The 16,037-nt window shown below is 52.7% G+C and overlaps 1 protein-coding gene across 1 annotated transcript in view; it reads right to left on the bottom strand.

Annotated features, from left to right (window-relative positions):
* Window positions 1–16,037, bottom strand: part of LOC311517258 (tumor necrosis factor receptor superfamily member 16-like) — a 46,368-nt gene that overhangs the window by 11,235 nt on the left and 19,096 nt on the right. Inside the window, exons 2-3 of the mRNA XM_084621974.1 lie at window positions 11,743–11,875; window positions 9,211–9,588 (exon numbers count right to left, since the gene is read on the bottom strand). Of these exons, the coding sequence (XP_084478100.1) occupies window positions 9,211–9,588; window positions 11,743–11,875 (511 nt within the window). The remainder of the gene's footprint in view (window positions 1–9,210; window positions 9,589–11,742; window positions 11,876–16,037) is intronic.

Below are 16,037 nucleotides of genomic sequence, written 5' to 3'. Positions count from 1 at the left end.
CCCCCGCCTCCTGCCCTTTTGCCTGGCTACATCAAAGTCTCCACAATAGGCTGCGGCCTGTGAGGAGCATCTGGTCTGTCTGCTGGAAAGTGATGACAAGTTACGGGCCGGGGGGGGGATGCGGGGAGAGGCCTTGTCTATGGAGGAACAGCTGGAGAGGGACCAGCTTGCAGAGTCCCTCCTGCCTTTGAAGCTGCAAAGTGGGGTGCGTGAACTCGTTCTGCAGCTGCAGCTCCCCTCCTGCTTCACCCCCAAAGGGCGCTGGCTGCCCCCGATGTGCAGGGAGCATGGCCAGCGGGCGGCTGGCTGAACTCGCGAGCTGGCGGTGAGCTAGCCTCTTCCACCAGGCCCCTTCCCTGGCTGCGGGGTCTGAGCTCAGCTGGTGCAAAGCAGGCTCCAGAGAACTGCAATCAGATTCTCTCTGCGTCCGGTTTCGTGGGTGATTCAGCGGAGCCCTCTGCAGAGCCGTCTTGCCCAGGTCCCCTGGAACGCTAGGGAGGTTTAAGCTGCAATGGAGGATGTGAAGTCACCAGCTTTTCTCGGTGCCCTGGACCTGGACCTCTTGCTGCTTGGGGGAAGCGCTCCTCCAAACAGGAGTGGGTGGGCGAGGTTCTGTGGCCTGCGATGTGCAGGAGGTCAGACTAGATGGTCCCTTCTAAGCTTAAAGTCTATGTGTCTATAAAGCAGGGGGCGGTGAGGTACAAGCGCGTGGGGGAGTTTGAAGAGGGACTAGGCTCTGGAATTGTTGGCTTGGGTCACTCTCCGACCTCAACAGTCTCCAGCTGCGGCAGCTCAAGCAGAGATGAAAGTGGCATGTAAGTGTGAGCGTGTGTGTGTGCGTACGGGGGATACATGAGAACGGCGTGTTGGCGTGTGAAAGCTCTGGGTGGCAGGGACATTTCTGGTTATGTATGTACAGCGCCTGGCGCAGTAGGGCCCTGATCAGAGCCTGTGAGTGTTAATGAGATCATAAGAGGAAGTGCCTCATTTTCCACGGCTTGTGTCATCGGTGCAGAGTAGGAAGTGGATGCTCAGAACGACTGGCTGGATATCTTTTTTGCGATATTTCATTGGAAAATGCCTTTTCAATTAAACTGATTTTTGTGTGTGTGCAAAACTATCACTTTCAATGCAATTTCATTTAAAAATGGGAAAGAAACCTGTTCTGAGAAAATATCAAGATGACATTTTTGGAAGAAAAAGTGTTGATTTTTCATTTCGAAATTGAAAAAATGTTAACGGTTAAAAAAGGTCAAAAGCCAAATGAAATCTTTCAAACTCATCGAAACAAAACGTTTCGATTGCAGCCAGGACGACTTTTTCAGCAGAATTTCGTTTCACAGAAGTGTTTAAAGCGGTGGCTTTTCATCCCAATGTCAAAGCTCAATTTTTTTTGCAAGACAGAAAAGCCATTTTCTGAGCAGGTCTAATGCTAAGCTGCCCTGGTGGTGTGTGACACCCACGCTACACAGACTCGCGCTCGCCTATGGCGGTTGTGTGTGCATGTGGGTCAGTGCGTGTGTTGGTGTGAATGCACCTGGAGTGTGTATCAGGCAGCCACAACTCGTGCAGTCACGCGTAAACCGACAGAAGGGCTGGGTGCATGTTGCATGCAAAGACCAGAGGCAGCTGCTACATTCCCTTAACGGTAACACTAGGAATATGGTATGAGCAGAGACGGGGGAAGCCACCTGGTTCTATCGGAAACCCCCACAGACCCAGGCAGACGAGGGCTGTCTAGCTAACACTCACCCACTGTGCAGTATAACCCCCCCACCCAAACACACACACTCTCCCTTACGCAGCTGTGCTCTCCACTGGCCTACCCAGCCCGGGAGACTCACAGACCTTGTGGGCCCAGCCCCAGCAGGGGCCCAAATTCATTTCCCTGAGTGAGACGGGTGGATGAATTTGAGCAGGTGGGAAGCGCTGGCAGAATACGGATTCTCTCTGCGAATCAGAGAAGGTGTTTCCCGTTTAAGGAGCCAGGAGAACCAGTGGGAAAGTTAGGAGGTTAGGGACGGGTGCAAGTCGCTAGCAGTCAGACGCATACAGCCCAGCTTGCTGGGCACGGCTGCTAAGAAAGGCTCCGTTGTACGTTTGCATCACTAGTGCCCATCTCTGAACGCCTTGGACAACCCCTCCTGCTAGGAAGGGGCTAACGACTCCTGCTAATCCCGATGGAGTTCGGGGAATCTAGGCACTGCTATACAGGATCAGAGCAGTATCCGCTCACTGCCAGCTGCTTCAGAGGCAGGTGCATGAATCTCTGCAGTGGGCAGTTCTGGGACGACTTGCCCCAGGGGAAAGGTGCCTCTTAGCTTCTGTTACACAGCAGGTGGCTTAAGCCCTGAAGTATTAGGGTTTATCCCTTCCAAAATCCTTGGGTGTTTTAAATCCCTACTACTATAACTCTGGAGGTTCCTCTCCTCCATAAAAATGTCTCCAGTCCCTTTCGGAATCCTACTAAGCTCTTGCCCTTGGTGACCTCCTGTGGCCATGAGTTCCACAGGCCAATCCTCCCTCCACCCGACCTTGAATTCTCAAAGCATTCCTGGGGGTGGCTTACTAACCAGAAGGGCATTAAGGATCTGCCCCTATTGAGCCCCATTATGGCTGGTCCAATAAAAGGTGTTTCTATGCTCCCAGAGGCTGGTCAGCAGATCTGTGTGGGCCATAGATAATTACCACCCAAGCTAGGCACAGTGCATTCTCCTCCCACAACAGCGAGAGACATTTCCTCCTTTGCTTGTCTGCACTGCCTCCCTGGACTTCAGTGCACCCGCTTACGCCCCATCTGAATTCGCTGCGTTAGGCTGAGAGCCCAACTGACAGATGTGGCTGGTTTCCACGTAAACGGAGCAGGGGCAAATGGCACCTGGCTGACTCAGATCACCTGCTCACTCACGGAGCCAAATGTCCCACCGCCAGCCTGACTGGGAGAGAGAGAACGGTTTTCCTGGCCCGCTGATCATCCACTCCTAGGCCCCGGTGCTGAAACCGATGACAGGGCAGATACATTTTGTGATGATCAAGACCTGAGCACCACCCAACTTATTACACCTGGAGCAATGACTGTCTTCCAGTCCTCGCTGACCTTGGCTGGACTTGAAGCAAAACTGCACCCCATTAGCACTCCACATCTGTCTCATCTCCCAGCAATGTGCCTTTTGTAACATGTCATACCCTTGCCAGGAGGGGTTTCCGTACTTGATTGTACAGGGGAAATTGCCAGAGTCTGCTCTGTGTGGCCAAATCCCGCCCAGAAGCCAGATGCCCTGCTGGGCTTCTTTAGGTGTTTGTATCAGAACAGGAGGGTTTTTTTCCCTGGACCTTTTTGTTTTTTTTTTAACATTCCAAGATGGGGACTGGTCTGCCCTGGCAGACATCAGGAGAGCTAGTGAGTGAAGTTAAGACATCACACAGCACTGAAATTTGAGCCACTGGGAGAGGGAAGGGATTTTTCATTGGTATGTTCAAAAGTCTGGTTTTCATGACAATCTATTTCACTCTAATGCCTAATGAACACTTGGGAGAAAGGACACGTCTGTTAAAGAGTCAACCATCCGGCCCTATCAATTAAAGCAAAGAGCTCACAATAAACATCTCCGAGACCTTCCAGAAGACCGCCAGCAAAAACCAAGGAAGAGGACAATTGACGGTTCAGATATTTCTCCAGATAAATCAATGTCAGAACACAAAGCAACCTCCCTCCACCCAGAATAACCTTTCAGGCTGTCTTCCTCCATCATACGAGTGAAAAAAGGCCCAAGCCCAATGTTTTTAATATCCTTTCACCCTGCCACGCCCTGGACAGCTCCCATTTCTCCAAGCGGCGTTTGTTCCAGCGATGGCTCTATAAGCCTGCAGGCCATCCTGCAAACCTGCCTCATCCTCCCCTCTCTCCTGCCAGCCCCTCTCATTCAAACCGACAGGCGCATCTGAGTTTGGTCTTCTCTGCCCCGTGCGGTGTGGTGTTTGGGGGGAGGGAGAGGACTTTAATTATCTACTAACTAGAAAGGGACAAGCATGGTCATTTCAGAGGTCAGGGGTTGTGACCCTTCCTCTCCCGGGGGCTCGGCTCCTCCCAGTTTGCCCATGTTCTGAAATTCAAGAGAAACTGGAGATGAAAAAGCTTTCTTAAGCCACTAACAATATCTGAGCCCAAGAGCCGTTTCCCAGGTGTTTAATCCAGGCTAGTGTAAAGGACGGGGACTGCTCCACAGCTCGGAGTACGTCTACACTAGGCCTAGAAGGTGCCGTTTCCCGCTCGGCTAGATGTACCTGCGCTACTCTAGTCGAGTGAACAGGCTAAAACCAGAGAGGCAGCCGCGGCAGCATGGGCGGTGGGAGGATTAGCCGCCTGACTATGTACGAGGCTCTGGGCCGGGGCTGGGCTCAGGGCTTCCCGCTGCTCACGCCACCGTGGCTAGACTTCATATTTTCAGCGCACTAGCTCGATCGGAGCCGGCCTGGGTATTTCTCCTCATGCTGAAAATGACACGGTCCAGCTCCGGTGCAGTTCTCTCTGCTGGGACTTTTCCCTCTCCCCTTGATTTCTCTCTTTCTTAATTTCATCCCATCGCTTGTAATTCAACCCACTCGTCCCTCCCTTAAACACCCCTCCTCCACCCCCTTCTGAGACACCTGTCATCTGCCCCTAGGGCCTGAGCCACTGAAGTCAGTAGAAAGATGCCCCCTGATCACAGGTGCGGGAACTAGGGGTGCGGGAGGTGCCGCAGCACCCCCAGATTTTACGCTGGGCTCTGCAGTCGGCCTGCGCCCGGGGCTCCATTGCTGTCCCCCACCCCCTCCAGGGTCCCAGCTGTGGGCCCTGTGCCTACCCCCAGATGTGGTCCCAGCCTCGGGCCCCTTACCCCTGTCCATGTCCCCCCGCCCCTCCTGGAGACACAGCCCTGCTCCTGGACTCCACTCTGGGGGGAAGTGAGGAAGGGGGAAGCAGGCTGGCTTTCTGCCCCCCCCACTATTAAAAGTGTTCCAGGGCCCCTGCCCCTGACTGCAATGGATCAGGCATTTATTGATGGGCCCCGGGCCCCAGTCCCCCTCCAGCTCTGCCCATCTCCAGCACGTCAGTCGCTCTCTGCCAGCGACTGACTATGGCGTTGACTCCCCGAGACGGTGGAAGAGCCCTGGGGAAGGAGGAGACAGAAGAAATCTGGCGGGTTAACCCTGTGTGAAGAAGCTGTCACTCATGGGACCCCGGCCCTCGGTGCCTAGCAATGGCAGGCAGAGCCAGTGCCGTCCCCTTCCCAATAACACAGCAGCTCAGGGAGTGTCAGCAGAATGTGGACGATTTATATTATAGCAGGGCCTAAAGGCTGCCTCTGAGGCTGGGCACCTTGCAGCTGTGCCAAAGGGACAGCCCCTTTTCCACAGGCCCACCTCTGCCAAGGTCATTAAGCGCCATTGAAATCAATGGAAGTGAGGTGTCTAAATGCATTGGAGGATCCAGGCCCTGCGGCCTAAGTCCACAAGACAGACAGAAGGTGGGAGTCTAAGATGAAGCAGAGAGCCTTGCTGAAGGTCACCCAGCAGGTAAATGGCAAAGGCAGGATTTGAACTGACGCCTCCTCAGGGCCAACACAATGATTCTGCTGCCTCCGGGTGCCGTCGCTTGCCGTCCAGTTGCTGTGGCCGTTTGGTGAGTTGGAAAGGCCGTTTCTACATTGCTCCCTGCAGGTCCTGGTGGGTCACTCGGACAGAGATCAGCAGGTGGTAACTCTCAGAGTGTGGGTGGCGCTGGAGGAGGAGAGCCAGACCCCGACCAGCCTGGTGCTCCCTCCTCTTGGACCCCAATCCTGCAATGCACAGGGGCTGGGTTTCACTTGCACAAAGGACCTTGGTCATTTCGAGCAGTGTGCAAAGCAGCCACCTTTCCCTGAGCCCCCGCTGCTCTGACAGAAGTTTCTTCTTCCCGATCACTAGCCAACACCTGGAAATAGGTGTTCTGGGGCCGCCAATGCGCTGCTAGCCCTGGAGGATTGTGAGACATGAAAAGCCATGCCATTCTGATTCCCAGCTGGCCTTTCACCCTACACAATTTTAGCAGCTGGCGGCCCACAATACTTTGCACATACATAGCCCCTGTGAGCCGAAGAGCTCAAAGCACTTTCCTTTCATCCCCATTTCCTAGATAGGGAAACTGAGGCACAGAGTGGGTAGGTCAATTCCCAGATGCACCAAGGACCTCATCCAAAAATCTTTGGATCAGGCCCCAAGTCAGCGGCAGTTCCCAGGGCTGTAACAGCAGAAAACACTGGTTTGTTGCCCTGCCGATTCTCAAGATATAGCAAGCCCTGGACCTTGGCCCAGCATCCATTTCAATCCTGCTCTCATAATATCATTGACTGGAGATGGCTCCCCCGCTGTTCTATTATGGGACAAGCCTCTCCCCACGAACGCCCGCCCTGCCCCTGAAGAAGTGAACAGGGCCCAAGGATGCTGCCTCGTTCCAGCAGAGCTGCCCCCTCCCGCGCTTGGAATGGCAACGCCCCTTTGCCGGATACTTTCAAAAGCGGCGAGGACGAGATCACACGGAAGCTGGAGGCAAATACCGGGGAGACAAAGAAGTCTTAAGGGATTGGCGCTGCCCCCTCGGCATGGTGCTGCCACCCAGCCCTTTAATACACTCTGCTTCAGAGAGTTTCATTAACAAGCCCACATACTCACCCCGCAACAGCCAAGCGGGATTAAAGACACAGCGACCGGGACAAAGGGGAGATTAAGGGCAACCTAAGGAGGCTCTGTCCTCATGGACAAAAAAGCAACTGTTTCTCTAAAACAAAACCGGAGGGAGAGGAAGATGGAAAGAGAGAGGGTGGGAGTGTTTCACTGGATTCAATCCACTCTGGCCTCTGATTCTGGCCCTGATCCTCTTCCCGGGAACATGCCCTTCATTCTTCAGACAGATGATCAAGTGTGCGTGTGGGGGGCTAGCTAGACAGACAGTGTGTATGGGGCTGGATAGACAGACAGACAGTGTGTATGGGGCTGGAAAGACAGCCAGCCAGTGTGTATGGGGCTGGATAGACAGCCAGACAGGCCAAGATTTTCAGAAGTGACTAGTGATTTGGGTGCTCAGCCTGAGACCCCTTAGGGGATCCTGATTTTCAGAGAGTGCCGAGCACCCGCTGGCTGAGAATTGGGGCCTTTTTAGGGGACTCGGGTTGGCCATCCAAAAACTGAGGCCCCAGATATGTTTGTTGCTCCAGGAATATTTCCCCCATGGCCAATATAGCTCTAGTGAATGGCGGAAGAAGTAGGGCGGGGCAGCTCCAGGGAATGATGATGCGGGAAATGAGTTTTGTCCCTGCCCCACTTAGCTCAGTGCTCTCCAAATTCCTGCCTGGGGCTCTCTGTCACCAGTTCAAACTCAGCCCAGCTTGGCACTGCCCTGCAGTTTGGGCAATTTGTCAGGTCTCCAGCAGACACCAGCCTAGCAAAGCTATGGACACCAGCATTAATCAGACCCTTTGACATAGGTGCCAAGGGCCAAATGAGCTAGAGAGGCTGCAGGCCCCTTTTCAACCCTACCCGTGGTTTGCTCAGGCCAGGGTTGGTGTGATGGCAGCCAGCCCGGCTGCTTTCTGTTCTCTGGGGAGAGGACTCCAGTCCCCAGAGCTACCAACCCGGCGCCTTTCTTCAGCGGTAAATGCACAAGCAAAACTGAGAACAAGACAGAGGGAAGGAAAAAGGAAAACAGGTCTCAAGAGGACACCTAAGACAATCTGGGTCAAATCCTACCCAGCTCCCAAGCCAAGCTCCCACTGCCAAGCTCCCATCGATTTAAACTGGGCCAGGGTCTGGTCCGATCTGCACACATGGCTATCTTCCAATGCCAAGGCCTTCTGGGAAGGATAGGGGGAATGAGCCCCTGATGGGACATTGTCTCCCTCTTATCCCTGCAAGTTGAGCTATCCCAATACAAGGCACCAAGCCAGTCTCAGGCTAACGACATGACAGCTAGATTCCACCCCCAGCAATGGGCAAAGGACAGGTCCCATCCTAACCAGAGTGGATCACAAAAGGGGTGGGCGGGCGAGGAGGGAGACATGCTACAAGCATCAAGGTCATTTTCCTTCTACAGATTCCAACATAGGACATGGGTTTCTTTCTTTCTTTCTTTCTTTCTTTCTTTCTTTCTTTCTTTCTTTCTTTCTTTCTTTCTTTCTTTCTTTCTTTCAGTTATTTTTTAAAAGGTGGGAGGGAAAGGGGAAAATGATAAACCAACAAGGTCCAAAAACCAACTCACCCATGACCCACCCACCCAAACGAAAAAAGATAAATTTTTAATCTTCCAATTTCATCCGATCCCATCCCTACCCCCACATCCATTTAAAAAAATTCCAACCAAACTTTCTGATTTTTAATGCCATTTTTCAACAACAACAATCGAATTCACTCCTAAGGTGTCAGCCAGCTGGTCATAAAGTGGCTGGCCCAGCTCCACCTGTGACTGATCAGTTGCCTCCCAGCCAAAGCAGCAGGGTGGGGGTGGGTCAGGTGATAGTCGGTCCCTATAGAGGCCAGCCAGATCTCTGAGCTGGAGAACTGTAGGAAGTTTACTGCCAGAGTGCCTGGACCCAGAGGGGCCGAGAGAGAGGAGAGGGATGAACCGCTGGGACCTGCAGTTCGGGTTGGGCAGAGGAAATACTTTAGTTTGGTATTTAGTTAAGTTCTCTGTTCACCCAATAAATTGTGCCCTGAAACCGACTCTGGCCTGACATCCATCCTTCCTGGGCTGCTGAGCCAGCTTACACAGCTGTAATAACAACACACTGTTCCCCTGCGGCTGCGGGGTGGGGGGACGGACACACACAGCTTAGACTGTCAGGTCTTTGGGGCAGCGACTTTCTGTGTCTGGACAGCACCTGGCCCAAAGGCGTCCTGGCCTATGGCTGTGGATCCGAGACGCAATGGTGCCAGTCGCTGCGCTTACTTCTCAGCCGCTTTGCACGCCCCAGCTGCCTGGGTTGTCGTGAGTCAGCGGCAGGCGGGAGACGGGCCCAGCTGGGTTGAGTGGCCCCCTGTACCGCTCAACACACAACTCCCCCACCGCAACCCGCACACCCACAAGAGTCAGCACACGCCCCCTCGCTCGCCACCCGGGCAGATCCCCCCAGCCCGCGCTCGCCCACCTTCTCCGATATAGCCAGCCACGCCCGCCAGAGCGGCCAGCGCGGTACGTACCCATGCACAGCGTGTCCGACGCTGGGCTGCAGGCGCGGATCATCACCTCGTCCTCATTACACTCCAGCCGGCAGGGCAGGCATGGCGCTGCGGAGCTCTTCTCCTCCGAGTAAAAGCCCTCCGGGCACTTTTGGCAGACAGTGTTGTCCGTAGGCCTGCACGGCATAGCTGCCCCATAGCCCTGCCCGCACACCTGGCAAGGCAGGCATTGGCTGCTGCTCCTGTTCTCCGCAGGCAGGTAGTGGCCGGGGGCGCACTGGGGGGCGCACACAGTGTCATGGGTGGGGGTGCATGCCTCTACGACCGGCACGTGCTCTGGGCACCGTGAGCACGGCTGGCATGGCTCCGTGGCGCTGCTGATGGAGGAGAACGTCCCATCTGCCGTGGAAAGAGAGAGCCATTGAGTTCAGAACCTATTCCTGGTATAACAGCCACTAGCAACGGATCCCGCACCTGTCAGCAACCTAACCACAAGCCACTTGAGTCAGAGGAGTAACTCCATCCGCTGCGGGTAGCAGGCTATTATAGTTACAGGCGCCAGCCACCAGGGGGAGACATGCTCATATGTCTGAACTCGGCCATTGAATTACCATTGCACAAAGCATTGTGGGTAAAAGCGGCCAAACCTCTAGTAGGGTGTGTTAATGTTAACCAGCTTGCATGTATACAGCCCAAAGCATTTTACAAATGGACTGATGAACTATACGCCAGAATGTCTTTATCAGCAGAGGAAATGCAGCCACCTCTGAGGTGGAACAAAGCAGCTGTTTAACAGCTCACAGCAACAGCCCTCCACCCCTCCGGATCGTTTAGAATAGGAAGTGAAAAGCTGAAGGGGGATTTAAAGAGACAGGATGCGATTATCTGAGTTGGGATCCTCAATGACCACAGGTGGTCAGGACCTTGGTTTCAGGTCTCCCTCGAAGGCAGCACAGTGCTAGTAAAAAGAAAAGGAGTACTTGTGGCACCTTAGAGACTAACCAATTTATTTGAGCATGAGCTTTCGTGAGCTACAGCTCACTTCATCGGATGCATCCAATGAAGTGAGCTGTAGCTCACGAAAGCTTATGCTCAAATAAATTGGTTAGTCTCTAAGGTGCCACAAGTCCTCCTTTTCTTTTTGCGAATACAGACTAGCACAGCTGTTACTCTGAAACCTGTCATTATGCAAAGTGCTAGTAAGTGACCCGAAGGGTGGAGTGCCACCCACACCACCTCTCCTGCTGACTGCAGGGTCTCCGGGGAGGTCTCCCCTCCTAGCACTGGCCCCAGCTGTCCCGGTGTGGGTGCGGTTCACAGCAGCAGCTGTGCAGTCACATGCTCAGCTGACCCAGGCCCGGACACGGCTTGTCCGTTTAGCGACTGACCCAGGCAGTGCGTCTGGACAGACAGGCCAGCTGAGGCTGGAAGGTGGCTTCCTTTAGATCAGCACGGCGTCCGATCAGCTTCAAAATGCCTCTCGCTGGGTGAATGTCCTCTCCAGGGGGAATAACGCGAACCTGGGCTCCCTGGCCTGGCTCAGGTCATGTGGGGATCGAGCTGGGTCAGTTCTCAGCCGCCACCAGGTCCACATCACGCGGCTGCGGCACGGCTGACAAGCTGAGCTCAGGGTGGGTGGGTGGCTCTGGCTCAGAGCAGCTGCAGGGCAGAAGTGCAGGGTTTGGGTGGGGCGGGGCCCAGGCCAGGAATAGCAGGTGGGGACTGAGGGATGCCGGCCGAGCGGTTGCTGGGGAATCACGCAGACCCCTGGCCCAGCTACCCCTGCTCTCACGAGCACTAACAGAACAAAGGCCCCCAATTTAGAAGAGGCTAAAGGAGGTCAGCCAGACCTGAGAAGCAATGAGATCTCTGCAGGTCTAGCTTACAGCGCTCATGGGTGGGTCCCCGTTCCCTACCAGGCCAGTAGGGAGAGGACGTGGCCTGGAGCTGGAGGACACTAGACGTCCCTTCCTATGCCGCACTCTGCTCACCCTATAAGCCCCCCTCCTTATACCCTTGCCCTTTTTACATGGGCCCATCCCCCACCATTTCTCCCTTCACTTTCCTCCCCAATGCCCCCGCTCACCCCAGAGCTCCCCGACCTCTCCTTGCCAGGACCCATCCCAGGACCCCTCCCCACACTCCCCCCTCATCCTACCCTTCTCTCATACACATTAGTCCTCCGGTTACCCTGGACCTGCTGATCAGGCCCAGTCACCCACACACAGCAGCATCTATGGGGCCAGTGGGATGCAATGGGATGAGGTGAGCGCCCTTTATAAGTGCCCGTTGAGGGGCTCGGCCCAGGTCCCGAGGCGTGGGGCGCACTAGGCCTGCTGCCTTAGCAGAGTGAGATGGGTCTATTGCATCACAGACAGGGGAAGGCAACCAAGTGATCCTGTAACTGACCACTGGGATGGGTTTCTGCACCTCCCTCTGTCACTGCTGGCCCTGGGCACTGCAGGAGACGAGATACTGGCCGAAAGGGCCATCCCCAGTTCCCTTGCCCAGCCGTTAGCCTGCCCTCCCCTCCCCGGGGTCCCCTCTACTCACTCTCTCTGCAGGGCTCGCACTCCGTGTTTGAGCTGCCGCACGGGACAACCACACCATAGCCCTGGGGGCAGAGGTCACAGCAGCCCCCAAGGGAGGTTAAGCGTCCGCTCTTGCAGCCTTGGCGGGCTGAAACCTGCAGGGGAGAAGGGTGGAAAGAGGATGAACGAGGCAGGGCCCGAGCTGGCTGGAGAGCAGTGGGGGGTGAGGCTGCAGACAGAGACCCTCTGTGAGCATGGAGCTGAGATCTGCCTCGCCTGCAGGGAACCAAAAGGGGAAAAACTGTATTTCCCATCAGCTGCTACAGCCCAGACCCCCGTCTTGTTCTTTGGCATAGGAGTGTTAGATGGAGATCCCCCTCCGTGTTTCCTGTGGGTCTCTAAGCACCAGCATGGTGATACCTTTCGCTGACTACCAGTCTGGGCTGATGGCAGTGCCGTCCAGTTCCAGCCCAGCCCAGCCTTCCTGCTTCGCTCTAAAATAGCCCAAATAGCCAGCCAGTGTCACTAGAGGTCCAAGGAAACGGAAGGATTTATCAAGCCATACATGCAGTCCTTCAAAGACACACGGTGGCATTGTGGTCACAAGACCCGGTCCAGTTGCTGATTCTCCCTGGGTGACCGTGGGCAAGTCCTTTCATTGCTCTGGGCCTCAGTTTGCCCAGCTGTAAATGGTGACTTTGTCCGTCTTGCCTCTTCAAACTCAAAGGCCTTCAGGGCAGTGTGGGTTCATACAGCCCCTAACGCAATGGGGCCCTGATCTCGGCTGGGATCTCTTGGCGCTGGTGGCATAGAACTAATAATAATGCAGCTGCACCCACAGACCGCAAAGTGCTATGCCACCATGTGGGTTCACAGCTCCTTAGGCCTGTGCTTTATAGGGGGTCCGGCTAAATATCAGGGTTCCCTCCTTGTCTTTGAATCAATGGACTCTGCCCTAGCCCGAGTCTGGAAGCTCATTTCTCTGCCCCTTCTACTGGTGCCACCACCCAGTTGGTTTCCTTCTTCCATTCCCAAGCTTGCGCCCCCTTCCATGCCACCTACATGGGGCACCCCCTGCTCCCACTGCATTAGCCCCTCCCCATTCCACTCATTCCTCCCTCCCAGGCCAGCCGCTGGCCTTAGCCCATTAGCCCACGTTCAACACTCAGCAGCAGCAGAGGGGCCCATCCCTTCCTCTGGGGCACACAATGCATGGGTCCTGATCTGTGTCTGCTATCCAGCCTGCGAGCTCCTCGGGGCAGGGGATAGCTTGATGTATGTTTTGGCACTTACATAAAAGTACCATGTTCCCCCCCGCTTCCAGATGGGGGGACACTGAGGCGCAGAGTGGCAAAGCAAAGCGACCACAGTCCCAGGGCAAGTCAGTGGCAGAGCCCAGACCAGAATCCAAGTCTCCTGACTAGACTCAGCTGCCTGGCACTAACTATGCTGGCTGTTCACACCTGATCTTGCTGTTTGAATACAAGGTAGCCCAGGTACCAGAAAGAGTCTGGGCTTCTCTCCTCATCAGTCTTCCCCTCCCCACCCTCCTCTCTCCTCTTCCTTCCCCCTCTCCTTTCCTGGGCCCTTCCTCCTTCTCCTGTTCAGGGCCTACCAAAGGGGGGGGGGAGGGTGGTCTCCTCCCAGCAGATGGCTCTCTGGGATCTGACACCGGTGTGAAACCTGGGAAGTCATAAAGCAGTTTCCATATCAGAGAAGAAATCTGAGGAATGACAAGAGGCCCTAAAAACAGGGAGGGCCCGGGGGTGGGGGAGTAGACTCCTCTTCTAACAATGCCTGTTTGTTCCTTTCACATCTTCACAATGGGGGATAAAGGGTGGGAAAGTCACATCCCCTCCCCTCTGACAAGTCTCTGCGAATATGCACATCCACCCACAAACACAGCGGTGGACTCAGGTTAAACACAAACGCAATATAGCACAAGATGGTCCCATCTCTCTGGTTAATATCATCTTGCCGGAAACAGCAAATGATTCCAGAGTAAAGGGCTGAAGGCCAGGCCATGAGGCTCATTAACAAGAGCTGGGGACAAAAGCCTAAGGGGCGAACTTCAAAAGCTTTGGGGAAGCAGCTCTGTGTAGGTTCAGAAAACACAGGTGTGGTGCATAGGAAAACCTTTTGACTAATTTGTGAGCGCTCAGCTGGTCTCACTGTGTTCCATGTGTTAGACACTACCAATCAGAGCAGAAGTGTGTAAGCAGCTAGTAAAGCTTGGTGAAATTTCTCACACAAAACTTTCTTGGGGGTGAAAAATTGCTGATTCGGCAACACTGAAACATTTGGCAAATTTGTCCGGTCTTTGATGAATTGTGGTGGTTAAAAGAAAATCTTTAAAAAATCAAAACGTTTCAATTTTGTTCAGTTCAGAACGACTTTTTGTTTCAAAATTTCCTTTATTTACAAAACAGTCAAAAATGTACAGATGCTTGAAATGGAAACAAAACATTTCTTCTGACCCGAAACGAAACGTTTTCCTACTTTTCCGGCGCGCTGAAAATTTCCAAAAAATAAAGATCAGGCTTGGTTTGATTTGAATTCTTTCCACCTGATTCTTTGGAATTGCTAGAGAACCCAAAATCTGTTACTCACCCAGCTTGTATTGACTTGTATATTTCGTTAACACAGAATGGGAACCAAATGGGAACCAAATGTGCCAAAGTAGTTTCTGAATAGTTTCTTGGCTGTGTAAAGAGCAAAGGATGCAACAAACAATGGGTGAAACCTGGTAGGGAAATGAGGCAGAGACATAGTTAGCTCTGGAGTCAACAGCAAAAGTACCATCTGGCCTGTACACACAGCACTCATATCTGTGCACGCACAGTCAGCGTGGAAATGAGGCGTACTGGATCTCACAAGGTACAACAGGTACCTCTTTCCTTTGATCATATGCACAGGGGTTGCAGAGAAAAGCTCACGCACACACACACCCAGAGGCGCACAACCTTCCAGTTCCCTTATACCACAACCAGACCTCCTCCTAGGTGCACCAGCTAATGCCTCCACCATTCAGTACAGCTACACCTTACTCAGTGACTGCAGGTCAGTACATGCTGATAATCCCAGGGATTTACTGCCATCTCCAAGGGGGCAGAGTTAAGGTACATTTGTATAGACACACATACACTGTCTAATTATAGGTGAAGCTGGCAGCTAAGATCCTGTTTACAGTTTCTTACAACTTTGCCAAACTTCAGCCATGTAGATTATCTGTAACATTAAAAAAACCAAAGGATATTAAGGGTACCCTCAAAAATCCAGCAACACCCTGGTAACCTTAACTCTGCTCCCATTACACAATGGGAATGAAAATGATTAGGGGCAGAGAGATTAAAAGACTGGGACTGTTCATCTAAGAAAAGAGATAACTAATGAGGATATGATAGAAGTCTATATAATCATGACTGGTATGGAGAAGGTGCCTAGGGAAGTGTTATTTATCCCTTCACATAACACAAGAACTAGGGGTCACCCAATGAAATTAATAGCTAGCAGTTTTAAAACAAACAAAAGGAAGTATTTCTTCCCACAATGCACAGTCAACCTGTGGAACTCATTGCCATGGTATGTTGTGAAAGCCAAAATTATAACTGGTTTCAAAACTGAATTAGGTAAGTTCACGGAGGATAGGTCCATCAATGGCTATTAGCCAAGATGATCAGGGATGCAACTCCATGCTCTAGGTATCCCTAAAACCTCCAAGTGTCAGAATCTGGGACTGGATGACACTCGAAATTTCCCTGTTTTGTTCATTCACTCTGAAGCATCTGGCACAGGCATGACACTGGGCTAGATGGAGCATTTGTCTAATTCAGTATGGCCATTCTTATGTTCTTATGTGCTTTGCATCACGATCTTTACAGTCTTACAAGCATGATTACATGCAAGACCCTAGAGTGGGACATAATCTTTCAGCTAAAACTATTTTTCACCAAAAAATGGACATTCAGATTGATGGAAACATTTCACAAATTCGTGTTGGATTTGCCCAATTGTTTTAGTCAACAGAAAAAACCCACTAAAATAATTTCGGGAAAATGGGACCATTTTGATTTCTTGATTGAAGATACCCTTCATTTTGAGACTTACTTCAACGTTATTAAAAAGAATATGTAAAAACCTTTTTTTAAAAAGCTAAAAATGAAACAAAACATTTCACTTCCGGTCAAACAAAATGTTTCATTCAACCCAAATGAATATACATTTTTTTTTTTACTTTTCAGGTCACTGAACATTTTTTAAAAACTTTGGTTTCGGTGGATCTAAAATGATTCCCCTCCCCCGATCTTTCGGTATGGC

The sequence above is a fragment of the Lepidochelys olivacea genome, assembly GCF_965140295.1.
Source record: "Lepidochelys olivacea isolate rLepOli2 genome assembly, chromosome: 2".
Lineage (NCBI taxonomy): Eukaryota > Metazoa > Chordata > Testudines > Cheloniidae > Lepidochelys > Lepidochelys olivacea.
Note: the sequence above shows the minus strand (reverse complement) of the source record. Positions and strands in the feature narration are given on the sequence as shown.